Below are 15,964 nucleotides of genomic sequence, written 5' to 3'. Positions count from 1 at the left end.
TCCTGACAATTCTTTCTGAATGTCATTTGTTAAAGAGTTATTTTAGCTCTTGCAATTTCAAGCACCTTTTCATTTATTTTGTACTGTACATGCAATTTTTAGCACGTCTTAGCATTCATATTTCAAAGTCCACTATTTTCTTCCACAGATCCCTAGAGAACATCACTGTGTGCCTCCCGTCAGTCTGTAAAATGATCATTTATCCCTGCTGTCTACTTTCTGTCTGTTAGTCAATGTTATATCCACACACCTACTGCCCCTGCTGTCACCATGGACTTAGTTTTGCTAACAAGTCTGTTATGTGATTTATCTATTTTATTTTCCTGTAGGTGGTATTAATATGAGTACTGATATGGAACAGTTTGCAAATGATGTTGTTTTGATTTTCTCCCATAATGTCATGATCATTTTCTACATTAGACTGTGTGTGTATTTTGCATAGAATGCTTTGCATGTAAGAAGTCAAACAGCAAAAATAAGTATTGCTTACAATTGCATTTTGTACATCATCTACGTTGAAATAAGCTGTCAACTTACCAAAAAAAAGCTTGTTTATATTAATTTTGCATTTATACCCCTTCCTTGAATCTCTGCTGCTATATATTTCCAAAGCTAAGAGCTAAACTTTGAGTCCTTCAACAATGTCAGTTTAAAACTGGCTGCTTCTTGAGATTATTTCAGTCATTTAACTTATTTTGCTTACCCCTGCAATTAGGCAGTTGGCCTCTGCTAGCTGCTCTCCACAACAAGATTAAGAGAGAATTGTAGATATAGACATAGAATTTACAGTGCAGAAGGAGGCCATTCAGCCCATCGGGTCTGCACCGGCCCTTGGAAGAGCACCCCACTTAAGCCCACTCCTTTGCCTCATACCCATAAGCCAGCAACCCCACCCAACCCCTTTGGACACTAAGGGCAATTTATCATGGCCAATCCACCTAATCTGCACGCGTCTTTGGACTGTGGGAGGAAACCAGAGCTCCCAGAGGAAACCCACGCAGACACGAGGAGAGACTCCGCACAGACAAGCCAGGAATTGAACCTGGGACCCTGGAGCTGTGAAGCGACAGTGCTAACCACTGTGCTAATGTGCCGCTATCTGCATGTAACTCACCACATTGAAAATTAAATGAAAATAAAAATCACTTATTGTCACAAGTAGGCTTCAGTGAAGTTACTGTGAAAATCCCCTAGTCGCCACATTCCGGCGCCTGTTTGGTGAGGCTGGTACGGGAATTGAACCGTGCTGCTGGTCTGCCTAGGTCTGCTTTAAAAGCCAGTGATTTAGCCCAGTGTGCTAAACCAGCCCTGAGGCACAGCATCTTGAAGTTCCACAGTTTTGCAGTATTATGCCACCCACATATAGGGCCAGACTGTATTTTGCAAGCTACCAAATTCAAGAAAACTAAATCAGATTTATTTTCCTTGCAGTGGAGCAATATTTGCATTGATATGGTGTCATTTGCTAATGCTGCATTTAAAGGAGCCGGCTTTCAATCCTTAGACAGGATTGTTGTCTCAGCCAACTGTAAACTAAGGAAAATATTCACTATGAAACTACAGCCACAAGATACAACTTTTGAGAATGGTATGTAATTGGAACTGTCTGGACCAATATAATATTAAGTGGTAGATAAAATGGCAATTACAACATTGCAGAAACAAATCACAAACATAATTCAGTAGTGTCATACTGGCTTCATAACTGCTGTATTTGTAATAAGATTTAAACAAACCTCAAAGCTCCTTGCCCTATATTGAGCTACCATGGCAAGTATGTATGCCCTCTAGAGTTGTTCATAAAAAGTACACATTTGATTAGTCATTACAACATAGAACATAGAACATAGAACAGTACAGCACAGAACAGGCCCTTCGGCCCTCAATGTTGTGCCGAGCCATGATCACCCCACTTAAACCCACGTAACCCGCAACCCAACAATCCCCCCATTAACCTTACACTACGGGCAATTTAGCATGGCCAATCCACCTAACCCGCACATCTTTGGACTGTGGGAGGAAACCGGAGCACCCGGAGGAAACCCACGCACACACGGGGAGGACGTGCAGACTCCACACAGACAGTGACCCAGCCGGGAATCGAACCTGGGACCCTGGAGCTGTGAAGCATTGATGCTAACCACCATGCTACCGTGAGGCCCCCCCGTTTGCTTCTTGCTGATGTATCAACTATATTTTATGTTGTGGCAGTTCCAAACATTTTTATCAGGGGATTAAAGGATTTCTTCTTCTTCCCCAGATGTGTATTCTTTGCAGTATTTCACTGATGGACCCACAGATGTAATTCCAAAGAGCTGTCAGCTGGGCATTGATGTAGATCACATTACACAGCTCCTGAATGTGGTAAAGCTTAGACAGGGAGAATTAAGACTCGGAAGCCAATCCCTCCCGTCCACAGATTTGGGTACAGTTAGAAGATTTACTCAAAGTTAAATTTAACATAAGTGTTTTACTATTGCTTATAATATTTCATAGGTCAATTTGAATTGATGTAAAGCAGTTTGGCTAGTACAATAAATACTAACTATATATGGTTTATAACACAGACACTATGGTACATTATTTTGTCAATATCAATCTGAATCAAGTGATTGACACTAAATCTTATTCCCAAGAAGTTTCCCAAGACTTCTCTGATCATTCTTTCAGATCTGTGAAATATCAAAGTGTTCAGTTGGTGTTCTTACATTGGTTGTGTAATCTATTAATCACTTCTCTTAAATGTCTAACTCAGTTTATTTTGGCATCGCCACATCAGTTTATTTTGACCTTCCTCCAACATTGTCAGGGCACTTGACAAATATTTCCTGCTGCCAGTAATTGGATGTTAATTTTGAGGTGAAGAATTATTCATTAATGTTTATCCATTTTGTATGTCTGCTATTTGATGTTCTGGATATTAAAGTACAGGAAATATTGCCTCATTCTTAATATACACAAATTAAGTCTGGTGATTGGTATTTCAGGCACATTTGACGTTAAGTGAGCTTAGTTGACAAAATTGGAACTGATTTTTCATTTGTTACATTCGACCTAATTGATGCTGAGAAAATGTGGCAGGTACCCTCCAAAAATAAGATTTCCCAAAGATTATTTGGGAGATTGGGCTTTGTACTTGGAAAGCCCAAATATTTGATTTGTTGTTTGAATTGTGCTAACGGTGCAATATAAATAATTGTTAACATTTCTGCCGCTAATGTTGGATTTGACTTGCCTTTTCTCAATCCAGTAGTATCTCATTTCTGAGTAGCAGAGCTGTGCTCCCCCTTTTCACTGGCTGAGCTGTGGATGCTGTGCTTCTGACTGATCCAAATCACCAAATCCTCACGCTGCAAATTTTTCAGCAGTTTTCCATTCAACATTGCAAGAGTTAGGACTGGTGTAGAATGAATTACAGCCAGTAACTGTTTTTCAGTTGCAGAGTATCTGCTGTCCACATTTTTCAGCATTTGTTTCCAAGTACAATTGTGGCCTTTTCCCCTTTGTCTTGATATTAAGCAACAGCTGTTTTTAGACTCCATTCTATAATTATCAATGTGTAACTTCAAACTAGAGTGTGCAATAGAAAGGTTATTTCACAAAACAAAATTTTGTTAAGAAGGTGATGGCAAAAGTGGTTCTGGAATAAATTTCCTCAGCAATTCTTCTAATATTCTGTCCCTGCTGGAAAATTGCAGATGATGTCCTGTATGCCGTTGCTCTCTGTTTTAGGAGTTTCTGATATACCTTGTCAGGGTGAATTCTTTGCCTACCTTTTACAAGGTAAATCCATAAGCCGGGGTTAGGGGCAGGGCCGGCTCAAGGTACCGGCAACTCGGGCAGTCGCCCGGGGCGCCATGTGCTAGGGGGCGCCATCAAGGAGTGCGTGACCGGCGTCAGAGACCCGGCGCCGTGTAAAAGACTCGGGTCCCACGCATGCGCAGTTGGGCCGGTGCCAACCAGCGCATGCGCGGTGGCCGCCCTCCCCCAGGCCGCCCCGCACAAACATGGCAGATGGCCACAGGCATAGAAGCTACAATTTCAGAGGCTTGAATTCGTCCGTGCTCCTTTAGCGAAAAATATTAGACAGGTAATGTTAATATATATCCAGAGCATAGATGCAGCAACTAAAATTCATGTACCACTACCAGACAGGTCGCAGCAGCTCAGGATCAATGTCAACCCGACCTGACCCCCCCGACCCGACCCCCCCCCCACCCGACCCGACACCCGACCCGACCCCCCCCCCCCCCCCCCCGACCCGACCCGACCCCCCCCCCCCCCCCGACCCGACCCGACCCGACCCGACTCTCCCCCCCCCCGACCCGACCGGACCCCGACCCCCGACACGACCCCCCCCGACCCGACCCCCCCCCGACCCGACCCCCCCCGACCCGACCCCCCCCCGCCCCGACCCCCCCCCCGACCCGACCCCCCCCCGACCCGACCCCTCCCTTGACCCCCCCCCGAACCCCCCCGAAGGGCGCCGAAGTTCAGCTTGCCCGGGGCGCCAGCAACTCTAGGGCCGGCGCTGGTTAGGGGGAAAGTGGTGGTTGATGCTGCTGAAGCTAGGTGTGGGAACCTTCTACACTAGAAGTTCCTGCTCCACTGGCTCAGTTGTGACCTGATGTACTTCTGTGGGCAGTAAGCTGAGTGAGTCAATGGTACCAACCGCAAGGTGAACCACCAATCCCCACCCTCAAATAGAAAAGGACTTAAAAAAAAGTGTTGATCTTACCACACCTTAGTCAACATCTCAGGAAGCTATGACCAGGGTAGGGTTTAGAGGACAGGGAATTTTCACACCCCTCCCACCTCCTTCCCTGCCCCAATCATAAACAATTAAGTTTATATGAAGCAGCAGGGTTCACATCCTGAGGAATTACAATCGCATGTTATTCTTCGGCATTCTGCCATTCTGATAAACTTTCTGACAATGAGCACTGCATTGTGAGAGAAATGCACACACAGCTGTTGGGCGGAATTCTCCGCTCCCGGGAAAAATTGGGAGGGCCGTCGTGAACTCGGCCGAGTTTCACGACGGCCTCGGAGGCCGCTCCTCATCCCCTATTCTCCCCTCCCGGCGGGGCTAGGAGCGGTGCTCCGTAACTCTCGGCCGCGGGGGCGTCGCGCCGAGAATTACGCGGCCGGCGCACCTAATGACGTCAGCCGCGCATGCGCAGGTTGGCCGGCTCCAACCCACGCATGCGCGGCTGACGTCACGACGGCTGACAGCTCGAACTCACGCATGAGCGGTGGCCGTCTTTCCCCTCAGCTGCCCACAAGACATGCCGGCTTGATCTTGCGGGGCAGCAGAGGGAAATAGTGCGTCTGATTGAGACGCCGGCCCGACGATCGGTGGGCACCGATCACGGGCCTGTCCCCTCCCGAGCACCGTCGTGGTGCTCATTCCCCACCAGGCCCCCTACAAGCCCCAAACGGGCATCTCCACAGCCGTTTCACGACAGCAGCGACCAGTTGCCGCCGTCGTGAAACGGTCGGCCCATCCAGGTCGAAGAACCGCCGGTCGCCGTAAAAAACGGCGAGCGCCGATTCTTCCGAGCGGGGGGAGGGGGGGTGGGGGGGGGAGGAGAATCGAGGGGGGGGCGTGAAATGTTGTCGGAGGGCCCTCCCGCGATTCTCCCACACGGCATGGGGAGCGGAGAATTGCGCCCGTTATCTTTCGAGCTTAATTCCTTAAAGAGAAACTGGAGTTTCCCGGAAGGTTTCTCTCATAACCTGGGGTTAACAGGTCATGGGACACGAATGAAACTTTAAGCAGGTCATGGGACACTTATGAGATTGGGGGATTGATATTCCCAAAAGCCGGTCGTCCCTTCTACATCATGTGTAAAACCGGAGGGCCATGAACTGTGAGCTGACTCGTTGTAGTACTGTAACTTCTGTACTCATGTTTGTTCCTTTGACTCAACCTGTTTGGTTCGGTGTGGACTCCTTTCCGGACCGCATAATAGTATCTGTGAACCTTTGGCATAAGAGTGGAATTGTGCTGTTTTTTCTTCCAAAATGAGTACCCAATTAATTTATGTCAATTTTATGCTGCTCGTGAATGTTCCAATACTAGAAGGTTTCTATTGTTTGTTTCAATCTTGAGCATATTCTGCCAAAACTGTGGTAGTGTGGCTCGTTAAGGGGGCAGGCTCCATGGACCACGTGACCAGCTCAGGACCAATTGCGCAGGAGCACATGAACCCCCAGGGCGGGGGCCTGAGAGCAGGATCCTGGGCAGTGTGGACCACGGAGCTGAAGTGTAGAGACCTATTGTATAGGGTTCTGTGCCTGTTATCTAACTGCCTTTGTCTTTCATCAATAAATCCCTTTGTTTACTCCTCAAAGCCTCTCGAGCCACATCCCCTGGCACTCATTTTTATCATCCACATCCCATGAAATAAAACACCTTGTGTAGGTTCCCTAGATTCACACCTGAGAATTCTGAAGTTCAATATCAATTTTCTTTGTAGTGTTTTAGAACGTTGCTTGCTGAGAACTGCTCTCTAATTAAGCAAAGTGCTATCAATTTTGGTGCCTTTTCATGATAGTTTCTTTCAGAGTACTTTGTGCAGTAATCTGCATCTATGACAAATCATTTCCCCCATCTGTTTGGCAGTCTTGCACGATTTGTTACAACCTCCTGATCTGTTTGTCCTTTTCATTTTTTCTACACTCCTTACTCCATCGCTCTCCTTCCTATGTCCTCACCTATTCATTTCCTTTCTCACTACCTATTGTTTTAGCTTCCACATCATTAGTTACCTTGTAATTATATTTTATTGGCGTATTTGTTCATAAGAGCATGAAAAGAAAATGTTACTATTTGGCTAGCTAATGTTGATTATTTTAGACTGGATTAACTCACAAGATAACTGGAAGCTTATTTATTGCGTGAAAGCCCAAGATTGATTCAAAGGTCTCAAATAGAACCAAATTGATAACAGTAATTGGAGCCAAGCATATTGTGTAGCTTGCTGTTCAATTAAAGAAACTGCTAATTATTGACACATTTTGAAAGAATCACAAAAAATTTGTTTTTAAATTCTATAGTTTGGCTCTTCCTCCAAGTAAAATGCTCAGAAAAATCCAATAGAACTGTGTACCTGGTGCTTCTCCAGGTGGCTGCAGCATTGGTTGTGGAAGGCTGTTGACCTCGAATTGAGAAGACAACAGATGTCCTAGGAGGGTGACTTTTTGACTTTGGGAATTTTGGGCACAGAAGCTCTGGTTTCATTTCGGCCTGGACTCCTGGAGTCAGGGCTGGCTGACTGACAGATAACAGGGGCAGTGGTGGAATGACAGAGGTGGGAGCACAAATGCTGTCATCCTGAGTGAGGAACACTGGTTTGTGACCCATGGAGACACTGTCACTCTACTGAAGTGTAATGCCTCAGCAATCCTCTCAACTGCTCGAGAAAATATTGGTGGACTGCTGTGATGACATGCAAACCCAGAACCATGATGGCAGTAGTTGGAGCTTCAACTGCAACACTCAGATCTTTGAAAGTTACTTGCGCTGCAGTGGAAACAGTGACATTGGCATCATCAGCTGGTGAATTAGTAGTCATCCATGTAAGTCACAGGGCAGCACGGTGGCACAGTGGTTAGCATTGTTGCCTACGGCGCTGAGGACCCGGGTTCGAATCCCGGCCCTGGGTCACTGTCTGTGTGCAGTTTGCACATTCTCCCCGTGTCTGCGTGGGTTTCGCCCCCACAACCCAAAAAAGATGTGCAGGATAGGTGGATTGGCCACACTAAATTGCCCCTTAATTGGAAAAAATAATTGGGTACGCTAAATTTATTTTTTTTTTAAAAAGTCCATGTTGGTCACCACTTGGAGGAAGCACTGAGCGTGGCAAGGGTGCAAAATATGCTCTTGGTGAGGGACTTCAATGTCCATCACCGAGAGTGCTTGGTCACATCACAGACCGGGTCCTAAAGGACATAGGTGCTAAACTGGGACTACAGAATTTGGTAAGAGAACCATCAAGAAGGGCCTCGTCCTCACCAACCTGCCTGCTGCGAATGCATCTGCCCATGACCGGATTGGTAGAAGTGACCACCGCACAGTCCTTTTGGAGACAAAGTCTGTCTTCACATTGAGGATACCCTCCATCATGTTGTGTGGCACTACCACTTTGCTAAATGGAATAGACTTCAAACAGATCCAGCAACTCAAGACTGAGTATTCCTGAGGTGCTGCAGGCCATCAGCAGTAGCAGAATTGTATTCAACCACAATCTGCAACCTCATGGCTCAGCATATCCCCCACTCCACCATTACCACTCAGCCAGGGGAGCAATCCTGGTTCAATGGAGAGTGCAGGAGAACTTGCCAAGACCAACACCAGGCATACCAAAAAATAAGGTGTCAACCTGGTCCATATGATTCACGTCACTTGATATCAAGAAACGGCTGAAGGCACTGGATACTGCAAAGGCTATGGGCCCTGACAATATTCAGGCAATAGTACCGACCCCCTAAGCTCCAGAACTTGCCACACCCTAGCCAAGCTGTTCCAGTATAGCTACAACACTGGCATCTATCCAGCAAGGTGGAAAATTGCCCAGGTTTGTCTTGTACACAAGAAACAGGACAAATCAAACCCAGCCAATTATCGACCTATCAGATGGAAGGAGTCAGCAACACTGCTGTCAATCGGTACTTACTCAGCTATAACCTGCTCACAGATGCTCAGTTTGTGTTCCGTCAGGGACTCAGCTCCTGACCTCAATACAGCCTTGGTTCAAACATGGGCAAAAGACCTGAATGCCAGATGTGAGGTGAGAGTGATTGCCCTTGACATGGAGGAACCCTAGCTAAAGTGGAGTCAATGGTAGTCAGGGGGAAATCTCTCTGCCAGTTGGTGTCATACCTGGCACAAATAAAGGCGGTTGTGATGGTTGGAGGTCAATCATCTCAGCTCCAGGACATCACTGCAAGAGTTCCTCAGGGTAGTGTCCTAGACCAGTGTTCTGCAAACGTTTTTTTCCGGGACCCATTTTTACCAACCGGTCAACCTTCGAGACCCAACCTGGCTGACCTTCGCGACCCACGCCGGCCAACCTGCGTGACCCACCATTTTCTCTTACCTTGTTTGCTGCTGACTAATATGGAGGAAATGGTTTTGGGTCCTTTTGGCCCTCGTACGCGCTCCTCCAATGTAACCTGTTGGATGAAGGGGAAGCCTTCCAGTGTCGGAAAGTATGGAGTCTCCATGTGTCCAAAGTTCTGCATTTTTTTCCTGTAAGATTTTATCAAATAAAACGCCCCCGATCTTGTAAAAAAATACCAAAATGAAGAAAATAAAAATTAAATGAATAAAATGAATAAAACCCCCCCAAACTTGTAAAACAAAAAGCTGCGACCGTCTAAACAAAAACGGCCGCACTGCGCATGTGTGCCAATGATCGGGCATGCATGCGCAGTGCAGCTACATTTTTTTTTACATGATCACGGCCATTTTGAAGGCGGCTTGCAGCCAGCGTTATTAACAGCCAACTGTTGAGCGCAGATTTGAGCGATAGGGAGCGCCACGAAGGACGGCACCGCGACCCTCCCGACATCCACTCATGACCCACCGGCGGGTCATGCCCCTGAGTTTGACAATGCCTGTCCTAGGCCCAACCATCTTCGGCTGCTTCATAAATGACTTCCCTTCCATCATAAGGTCAGAAGTGGGGATGTTTGCAGATGACTGCACAATGTTCAGCACCATTTACAACTCCTCATATACTAAAGCAGTTCACGCCTATATATGCAGAAAGGCCTGGACAAAATGCAGGCTTGGACTGATAAGTGGCAAGTAACCAAAGTGCCAGGCAATGCCTATCTCCAACAAGAGAGAATCTAACCTTTTCCCCGTGACCTTTAATTGCATTATCATTGCTGAATCCCCCACTGCCAACATCCTGGAGGTTACCATCGATCAGAAACTGAACTGGACCATGCATATAAATTCTGTGGCTACAAGATCAGGCCAGAGGCTGGGAATTTTGCAGATAGTAATGCGTCTACTGACTCCTCAAATCCTGTCCAACATCTAAAAGGAACAAATCAGGAGTGTGATGAAATATTCTGCACTTGGCGGATGCCTGCAGCTCCAACAATACTCAAAAAACTCAATACCATCCAGCACAAAGTAGCACGCTTGATTGGCAGTCCATTCAGCATCTTCAATATCCACTCCCTCCATCACCAATGTACATTGGCAACAATGTGTACCGTCTGCAAGATGCACTGGAGCAACTCACCATGGCTCCTTCAACAGAACCTTCCAAACCCTTGACTCATATCCCCTAGAAAGCCAAGGGCAGCAGATGCACAGGAACACCACCAGCTGCAAGTTCCCCTTCAAGCCACTGACCATTTTGACTTGGAACTATACCGCCAATTCTTCACTGCTGCTGGGTCTACGACACTGTGAATGTACCTAAGCAGTTCAAGAGAGCAGCTCACCACCAATTCTCAAAGGTAATTTGGATTGGGCAATGAATGCTGGCCTAGCCAATGATACCCACATCCCATGAACTAGTTTAAAAAAAGTAAAATTAATGGTGTAAGGTTTCCTGTGCTGTGTGTAAAATAACCCTTTTAGGAATAGGTGCATTTTAATCTATTTCCAATCAACTGGTAACTCCACACTGTCCATTGACTCCCTGGTCAACATAATCAATTCCCAAAAACTCTCCTATTCTAAGTTAATTTATCATGTACCATGGCTTTATTAGTTTTGAGCTCAGTATAGTCTGCTCAGACTTTTTTTTCATTTATATCTGAATCATTCATGCTGATTAGGTTACCTCTGCTTGTGGAGGCTACTTGCTCTTATCTTCTCTTGTGACTACTTTGAGGTATTCTTTCAAAGCATTACCTTATGTTATACAAAAAAAAACTGTGGACTGCTCCAACTCCACAGCCCTGAGATACCTGCACTCATTTGATTCTGACCCCTTGTACATCCCCGATTTCTATCACCCTGTCATTGGTGGCTTTCCTTACTTGCTTCGGCCATAATATCTGGAATTCCTTCCATACTTGCATAGCACTGCTTCTGCACTTAACACATTCCTTAAAACCTATCTGTTTGATCAAATATTTGGGCATGTGACTAAATGGGCCATAACGTCTGAGTTCACAGGGTAGTGTATATAGGGGGTATTGCAATGATGCATTGGGACATCCCAAACCTGAAGGTTCATAGGTAAGGATTGTATGGCAGTTGCCCGGCAAATGCAGACTCCCAAAAGGCAATTGTGCTGCAATGGGAACCATCAGAAAATGTGATTTAAATTGCATTATTCGGATGGTTCCAACCATGTAGCAGCAATAATTACCCCGACAGTTAGAAGAATAAAAGCCAATTGTATAGACTAACACCAGGAACCACCATGGGATTTCAATCAATGCCCAAATTGCTCGAGAACTCCACTACTCCCTCCTGACTTCCCCCTGACCACCTGCTCCCTATGATTATCCCTTTCCCGCAAGACTACTCACTGGACTCCTCCACTCTCACGGAACTCAAGCAACCCTCCTCGCCCTCCCCAACAACTCCACCCTCACATGGGACTCTTTCCACCCTCACGGAACTCACCCCACTCTCCCAATCCCCACCTCTACAGCACTTCCACCGCTCCGCTGACCAACAGGAAGTTCCTCAGCTCCTGGCCAGACCTAACACCCTTCTCTGTCGACCCCAGACCCAGCCCGACAACCCTCTTTCAACCCACCTGACCTGACCTGACCCATACCTACCCACCCCCACCACTCCACCTTGCTTCAAATCCTACCACTTACCTTCTCCCTGGGTTGTCAAAGAATTTGAAACCTGGCTGGACTTTAAACTTGCCTGCTTTAAAACAGCTTTTGCCAAAATAAGGATGGTGCAGAGTACTTACTTGTGACTGAGCTGACCTCAATTACTGACCCTGGGAGCAAGCTGCGGTGTACAGATCTGGCACGACTTGAGTCAGCAGGTCAGACGCGATTGGATCGCCTGATTTTCAATGTAATTTTTAGCGGAGTGGCAATCCAACATAGTTGCTCCTCCATCTGAAGTTGCGGCCCTTTCTCACCTTGAGTTAGTGTCATATTTTGTTTCAAAATGCTTGGCTAAATTCCCTGGGTCGTTTTATTATATTAATGATGCTGTATAAATAGAAGTTGTTGTTGTGTTCAACATATGTTTTCAACTCATTTCTATCGTTTAAGGCCCTCATTTCTGTCTTGCCTTTTTTGGCGCTTGCATTAACACCATAAATTAACCTGTGATAAAGTTAGCTTGTTACTCCAGTGTTGCATTACTAATGAAACTGCAAACAGTTATATATGCTGACATGAAAGAGACTGCAGGACTTACACAAAACAAAATTACTTTTCTCCTTTAGACCAGCAGACCAACCGTGGGATAGCTAGTGCACGAACTGTTAGAAACCAAAATATATCTCATATCGCATTTGGTTCAAAAGTACTTGGACCACCACCAACCAGTGGCAGGAAAGGATCTAAAGATGTAAGTAGCTGTTAAATAATGTTTGGTTACAAAATCTCAATAGTTCAAATAGTTCTTCAAGTATTGCATCGCTGTTGTAAGGTATTGCCACTTTTGAAGATATATTTACAAACGATTTGAAACATTTAAAAAAGGCTACATTATGAAAAAGAAATCTGCAAAGAAATAAATACAGCTTAGGCTGGTAATACAGTACTGTGAATGTCTTCATATAAGATTTCAGTATGAGCAGTCTTGTTTTGGGCACTTCTCTGTGATGTGGAAGATTAATCAATGTTACTGGTCATGCATTGAAGCCTTACTCATGGACCATGAATATGTGATCTTGGTAGTAAGGTCGGTGTTACACTGTAGAAATGTTACCCTGTTCGAGATGCCAGCTTTCCAATGAGACATGCCTTTGTATGCTATCTTCAAGTGAATGGAAGCAATCTCAGGGAACCATTCAAAAAGAACAGTGCTGTCCTCTCCTGTCTCAACCAAGTTTATTGTTCTCTCACCCAACGTTTCCAAACACTTATCGAGTCATTTATCTGATTTCTGTTTGCAGCATCTTGCTTTCACAGATTGACTGCTGCACTTACCAACGTTTAATTTCCAAAATATTTAATTGACTCTGAAACACCTTAGGAAGTCCTAAGGATGTGATGGGTGCTAAATAAATTATAATTTGATAATCTTATTGACCATTTTTGTCACAAAATCAAACTCCATCTGTTATTCTGACATTCACTCCATTTACCCAGCCATAGTTTATTAATAGTTTTGACCCAGAAATTTGCACTGCCACTTTTTATTCACCGATGTGGTGTGTAGTCTGTGCGCATTCATTGCTTGCTGGATACATGCGACATCATTTTGATGGAACAACTGTAAATGCCCAGGGTAGTTGCCTGAAACGGAACTTAGGCCTCTGGTCTGCACAGGCAATGCAACTAATGTTCAGTTCAGGTCCTTATCTAATAATGGACTGTGCATTCTATGGTCAGTTTTATAAAGCAAACAGTTTTATAAAGCCAAATCAAATGTCTTTTGAAGGAATTTCAGCAGGGAAAATAAAAACATTTTAACTTATTTGAATGTGGAGCCAAATAGAGCAGTTGGGCTCTTCCTGGCTCTACATTAATATCATTAGCTGTTGCCTGGCAGCACTTGCCTCCTTCCCGACCTCGTTTCCCACAACCCTCCCACTATATACCCCTCCCTGACTAATAACAATAATAGGTCTGGTGCCAGCATGCCCTTTGCAACCAGTATTTTTTTGATGCATTGTGATGACAGCAGACCAATTTAACATCGTCCTCTTGATTGTGAGTTTTATTGTGGGCGCTGTGATTGTAGCTGGCTTCGTACCTGAAGTTAGATATGCGTCAATTTCTTGGGCCTTATGCCTTGTGTGCACTTTGTGTCTGCGACATTTCTAATAGTTCTGTGCACATTCTTGCGATGTGGGCGTTGCTGATACCCATCCATAGTAACTGTAAATAACAATTTAATGCAATGAATTGCTTTGCTAGGGCAGTTCAAAGGCCTGTTAAGAGCCAACTACATTGGTGGAGCACTAGGGTTACATATAGGACAGACTCAGTAAGTATTATCATCACAGGAATCCTAAGATGGTTCAAACTTAAAGGTTTATTTAGTTAAAGACATGCAAGACCACAAAGCAGCAAGCAGTACATCCAGTCCCAGCCAGTTCAAACACATACTCCTATGCTGTAATAACAACACCCATCTCTGTATGCTGGCCGACGCTATCGGTGGGATTTCCTTGTCCTCCGTAAACAGGTTGAGCAACAATTTGTGGTCTCTTATGATTATATGGTGCCGCCCAAAAATGGACAGCAAAGATCACGGCCAGCCCTTGCTTTTTGATCTTAGCATATCTACGCTCTGCATTAGCCAAAGTCTTTGATGCATAGGCTGTTGGCCTCTCCGTCCCATTGTCCATCTGGTGGGACAATACCGCCCCGATGCCATATGGGGAGGCATTACACGTGATCATGAGTCATCTGGAAGAGTTGTTGTGCGTTAACGCCTGGAGGACAACAGCTGTTGCTTTACCTTGGCAAACGCCTCTTTTTGTAGTTCCCTCCATGCTCAGTCCTGGTGTTTTTTAAGGGTCCACCACGAGGGCAGCACGGTACCATGGTGGTTAGCATAAATGCTTCACAGCTCCAGGGTCCCAGGTTCGATTCCTGGCTTGGTCACTGTCTGTGTGGAGTCTGCACGTCCTCCCCGTGTGTGCGTGGGTTTCCTCCGGGTGCTCCGGTTTCCTCCCACAGTCCAAAGATGTGCGGGTTAGGTGGATTGGCCATGATAAATTGCCCGTAGTGTCCTTAAAAAGTAAGGTTAAGGGGGGGTTGTTGGGTTACGGGTATAGGGTGGATACGTGGGTTTGACTAGGGTGATCATTGTTCGGCAAGATCGAGGGCCGAAGGGCCTGTTCTGTGCTGTACTGTTCTATGTTCTATATGTAGCAGTGCCAGTACAGTTGCCAATTTCAAGATGAATTTGCGTTATCATTTATGAGTCAAAGGAATAATCGTAGTTCGGTTGTATTCTCAGGTGCGGGGACCTGCCTCAGGAAACTTTTCCTCTGGTTTCAAGTCATCCTTGTCATTCCGGTACCCAAGTATGTGACCTCTTTTGCATGAAATACATACTTGCCCATTTTCAAGCAGACGGCTGCCTCAGGGAACTGGCAGAGGACTTCCTCTAAATTACTCAGGTGCTCCTTTTGGTGCCTCCTGTGATCAGGACATCGTCCAAGTTAACTGCCATCATTGGAAGATGCTTTTCTTAACCCTCTGAAAAATTGCACAGCCAAAAGATAACCCCAATGGAAGTCTGGTGTATTCTTAAAGACCCCTGGGGATATTGATGGTCACATATCTCCTGGACGTCACATGCAGCTCCAACTGGAGGTATGCGTGGCTCATGTCTAAATTGGAGAAGGAGTGTCCCCCAGCCAATTTCACATTGAGAGCCTCCATGCAGGGCATGAGGTACTCGCCCAACCAAGAGACCATGTTCACCGTCAACTTGTAATCAGCACACAGGCAGACGGTTTTATCCAGCTTCAGCACCGGGACTACAGGCGCTGCCCAATCCGCGAACTGTACTGGATGAATAATTCCCAGGCTTTCCAGCTAACTGAACTCGTCATCCATCTTCAACAACAGGGTAATGGGCAATTGGGCATGCCCTAAAATACTTTGTTTGGGCTTCTGGGTCTACATAGAATTTGGCCACGGCTCCTTTTATTTTTCTCAAGCCATTCTGGAAAGCTTGCAGGTATTTTCCTCGGCCTATACCCATTTTGAAAATCTGCTGCCAGCCCAGGTGGAACCTTTGCAGCCAGTCGCCGCCCAACAGGCTGGGTCCGGGCTGTCACACTACTATCAGCGTCAAATGAGCAGATTTCAGCCCATAGTC

At 45.8% G+C, this 15,964-nt stretch overlaps 1 protein-coding gene across 3 annotated transcripts in view; it reads left to right on the top strand.

Moving 5' to 3' along the window:
- The window catches only part of cfap20dc (CFAP20 domain containing), a 535,225-nt gene that overhangs the window by 236,467 nt on the left and 282,794 nt on the right, over window positions 1-15,964 (top strand). For all 3 annotated transcript variants that reach the window (XM_038810523.1, XM_038810522.1, XM_038810524.1), the window contains exons 6-8: window positions 1,432-1,588; window positions 2,261-2,425; window positions 12,402-12,526. In XM_038810523.1, the coding sequence (XP_038666451.1) occupies window positions 1,432-1,588; window positions 2,261-2,425; window positions 12,402-12,526 (447 nt within the window). The remainder of the gene's footprint in view (window positions 1-1,431; window positions 1,589-2,260; window positions 2,426-12,401; window positions 12,527-15,964) is intronic.

The sequence above is a fragment of the Scyliorhinus canicula genome, chromosome 11 (genome assembly GCF_902713615.1).
Source record: "Scyliorhinus canicula chromosome 11, sScyCan1.1, whole genome shotgun sequence".
NCBI lineage: Eukaryota > Metazoa > Chordata > Chondrichthyes > Carcharhiniformes > Scyliorhinidae > Scyliorhinus > Scyliorhinus canicula.
This window is presented reverse-complemented; position numbering and strand designations above follow the sequence as displayed.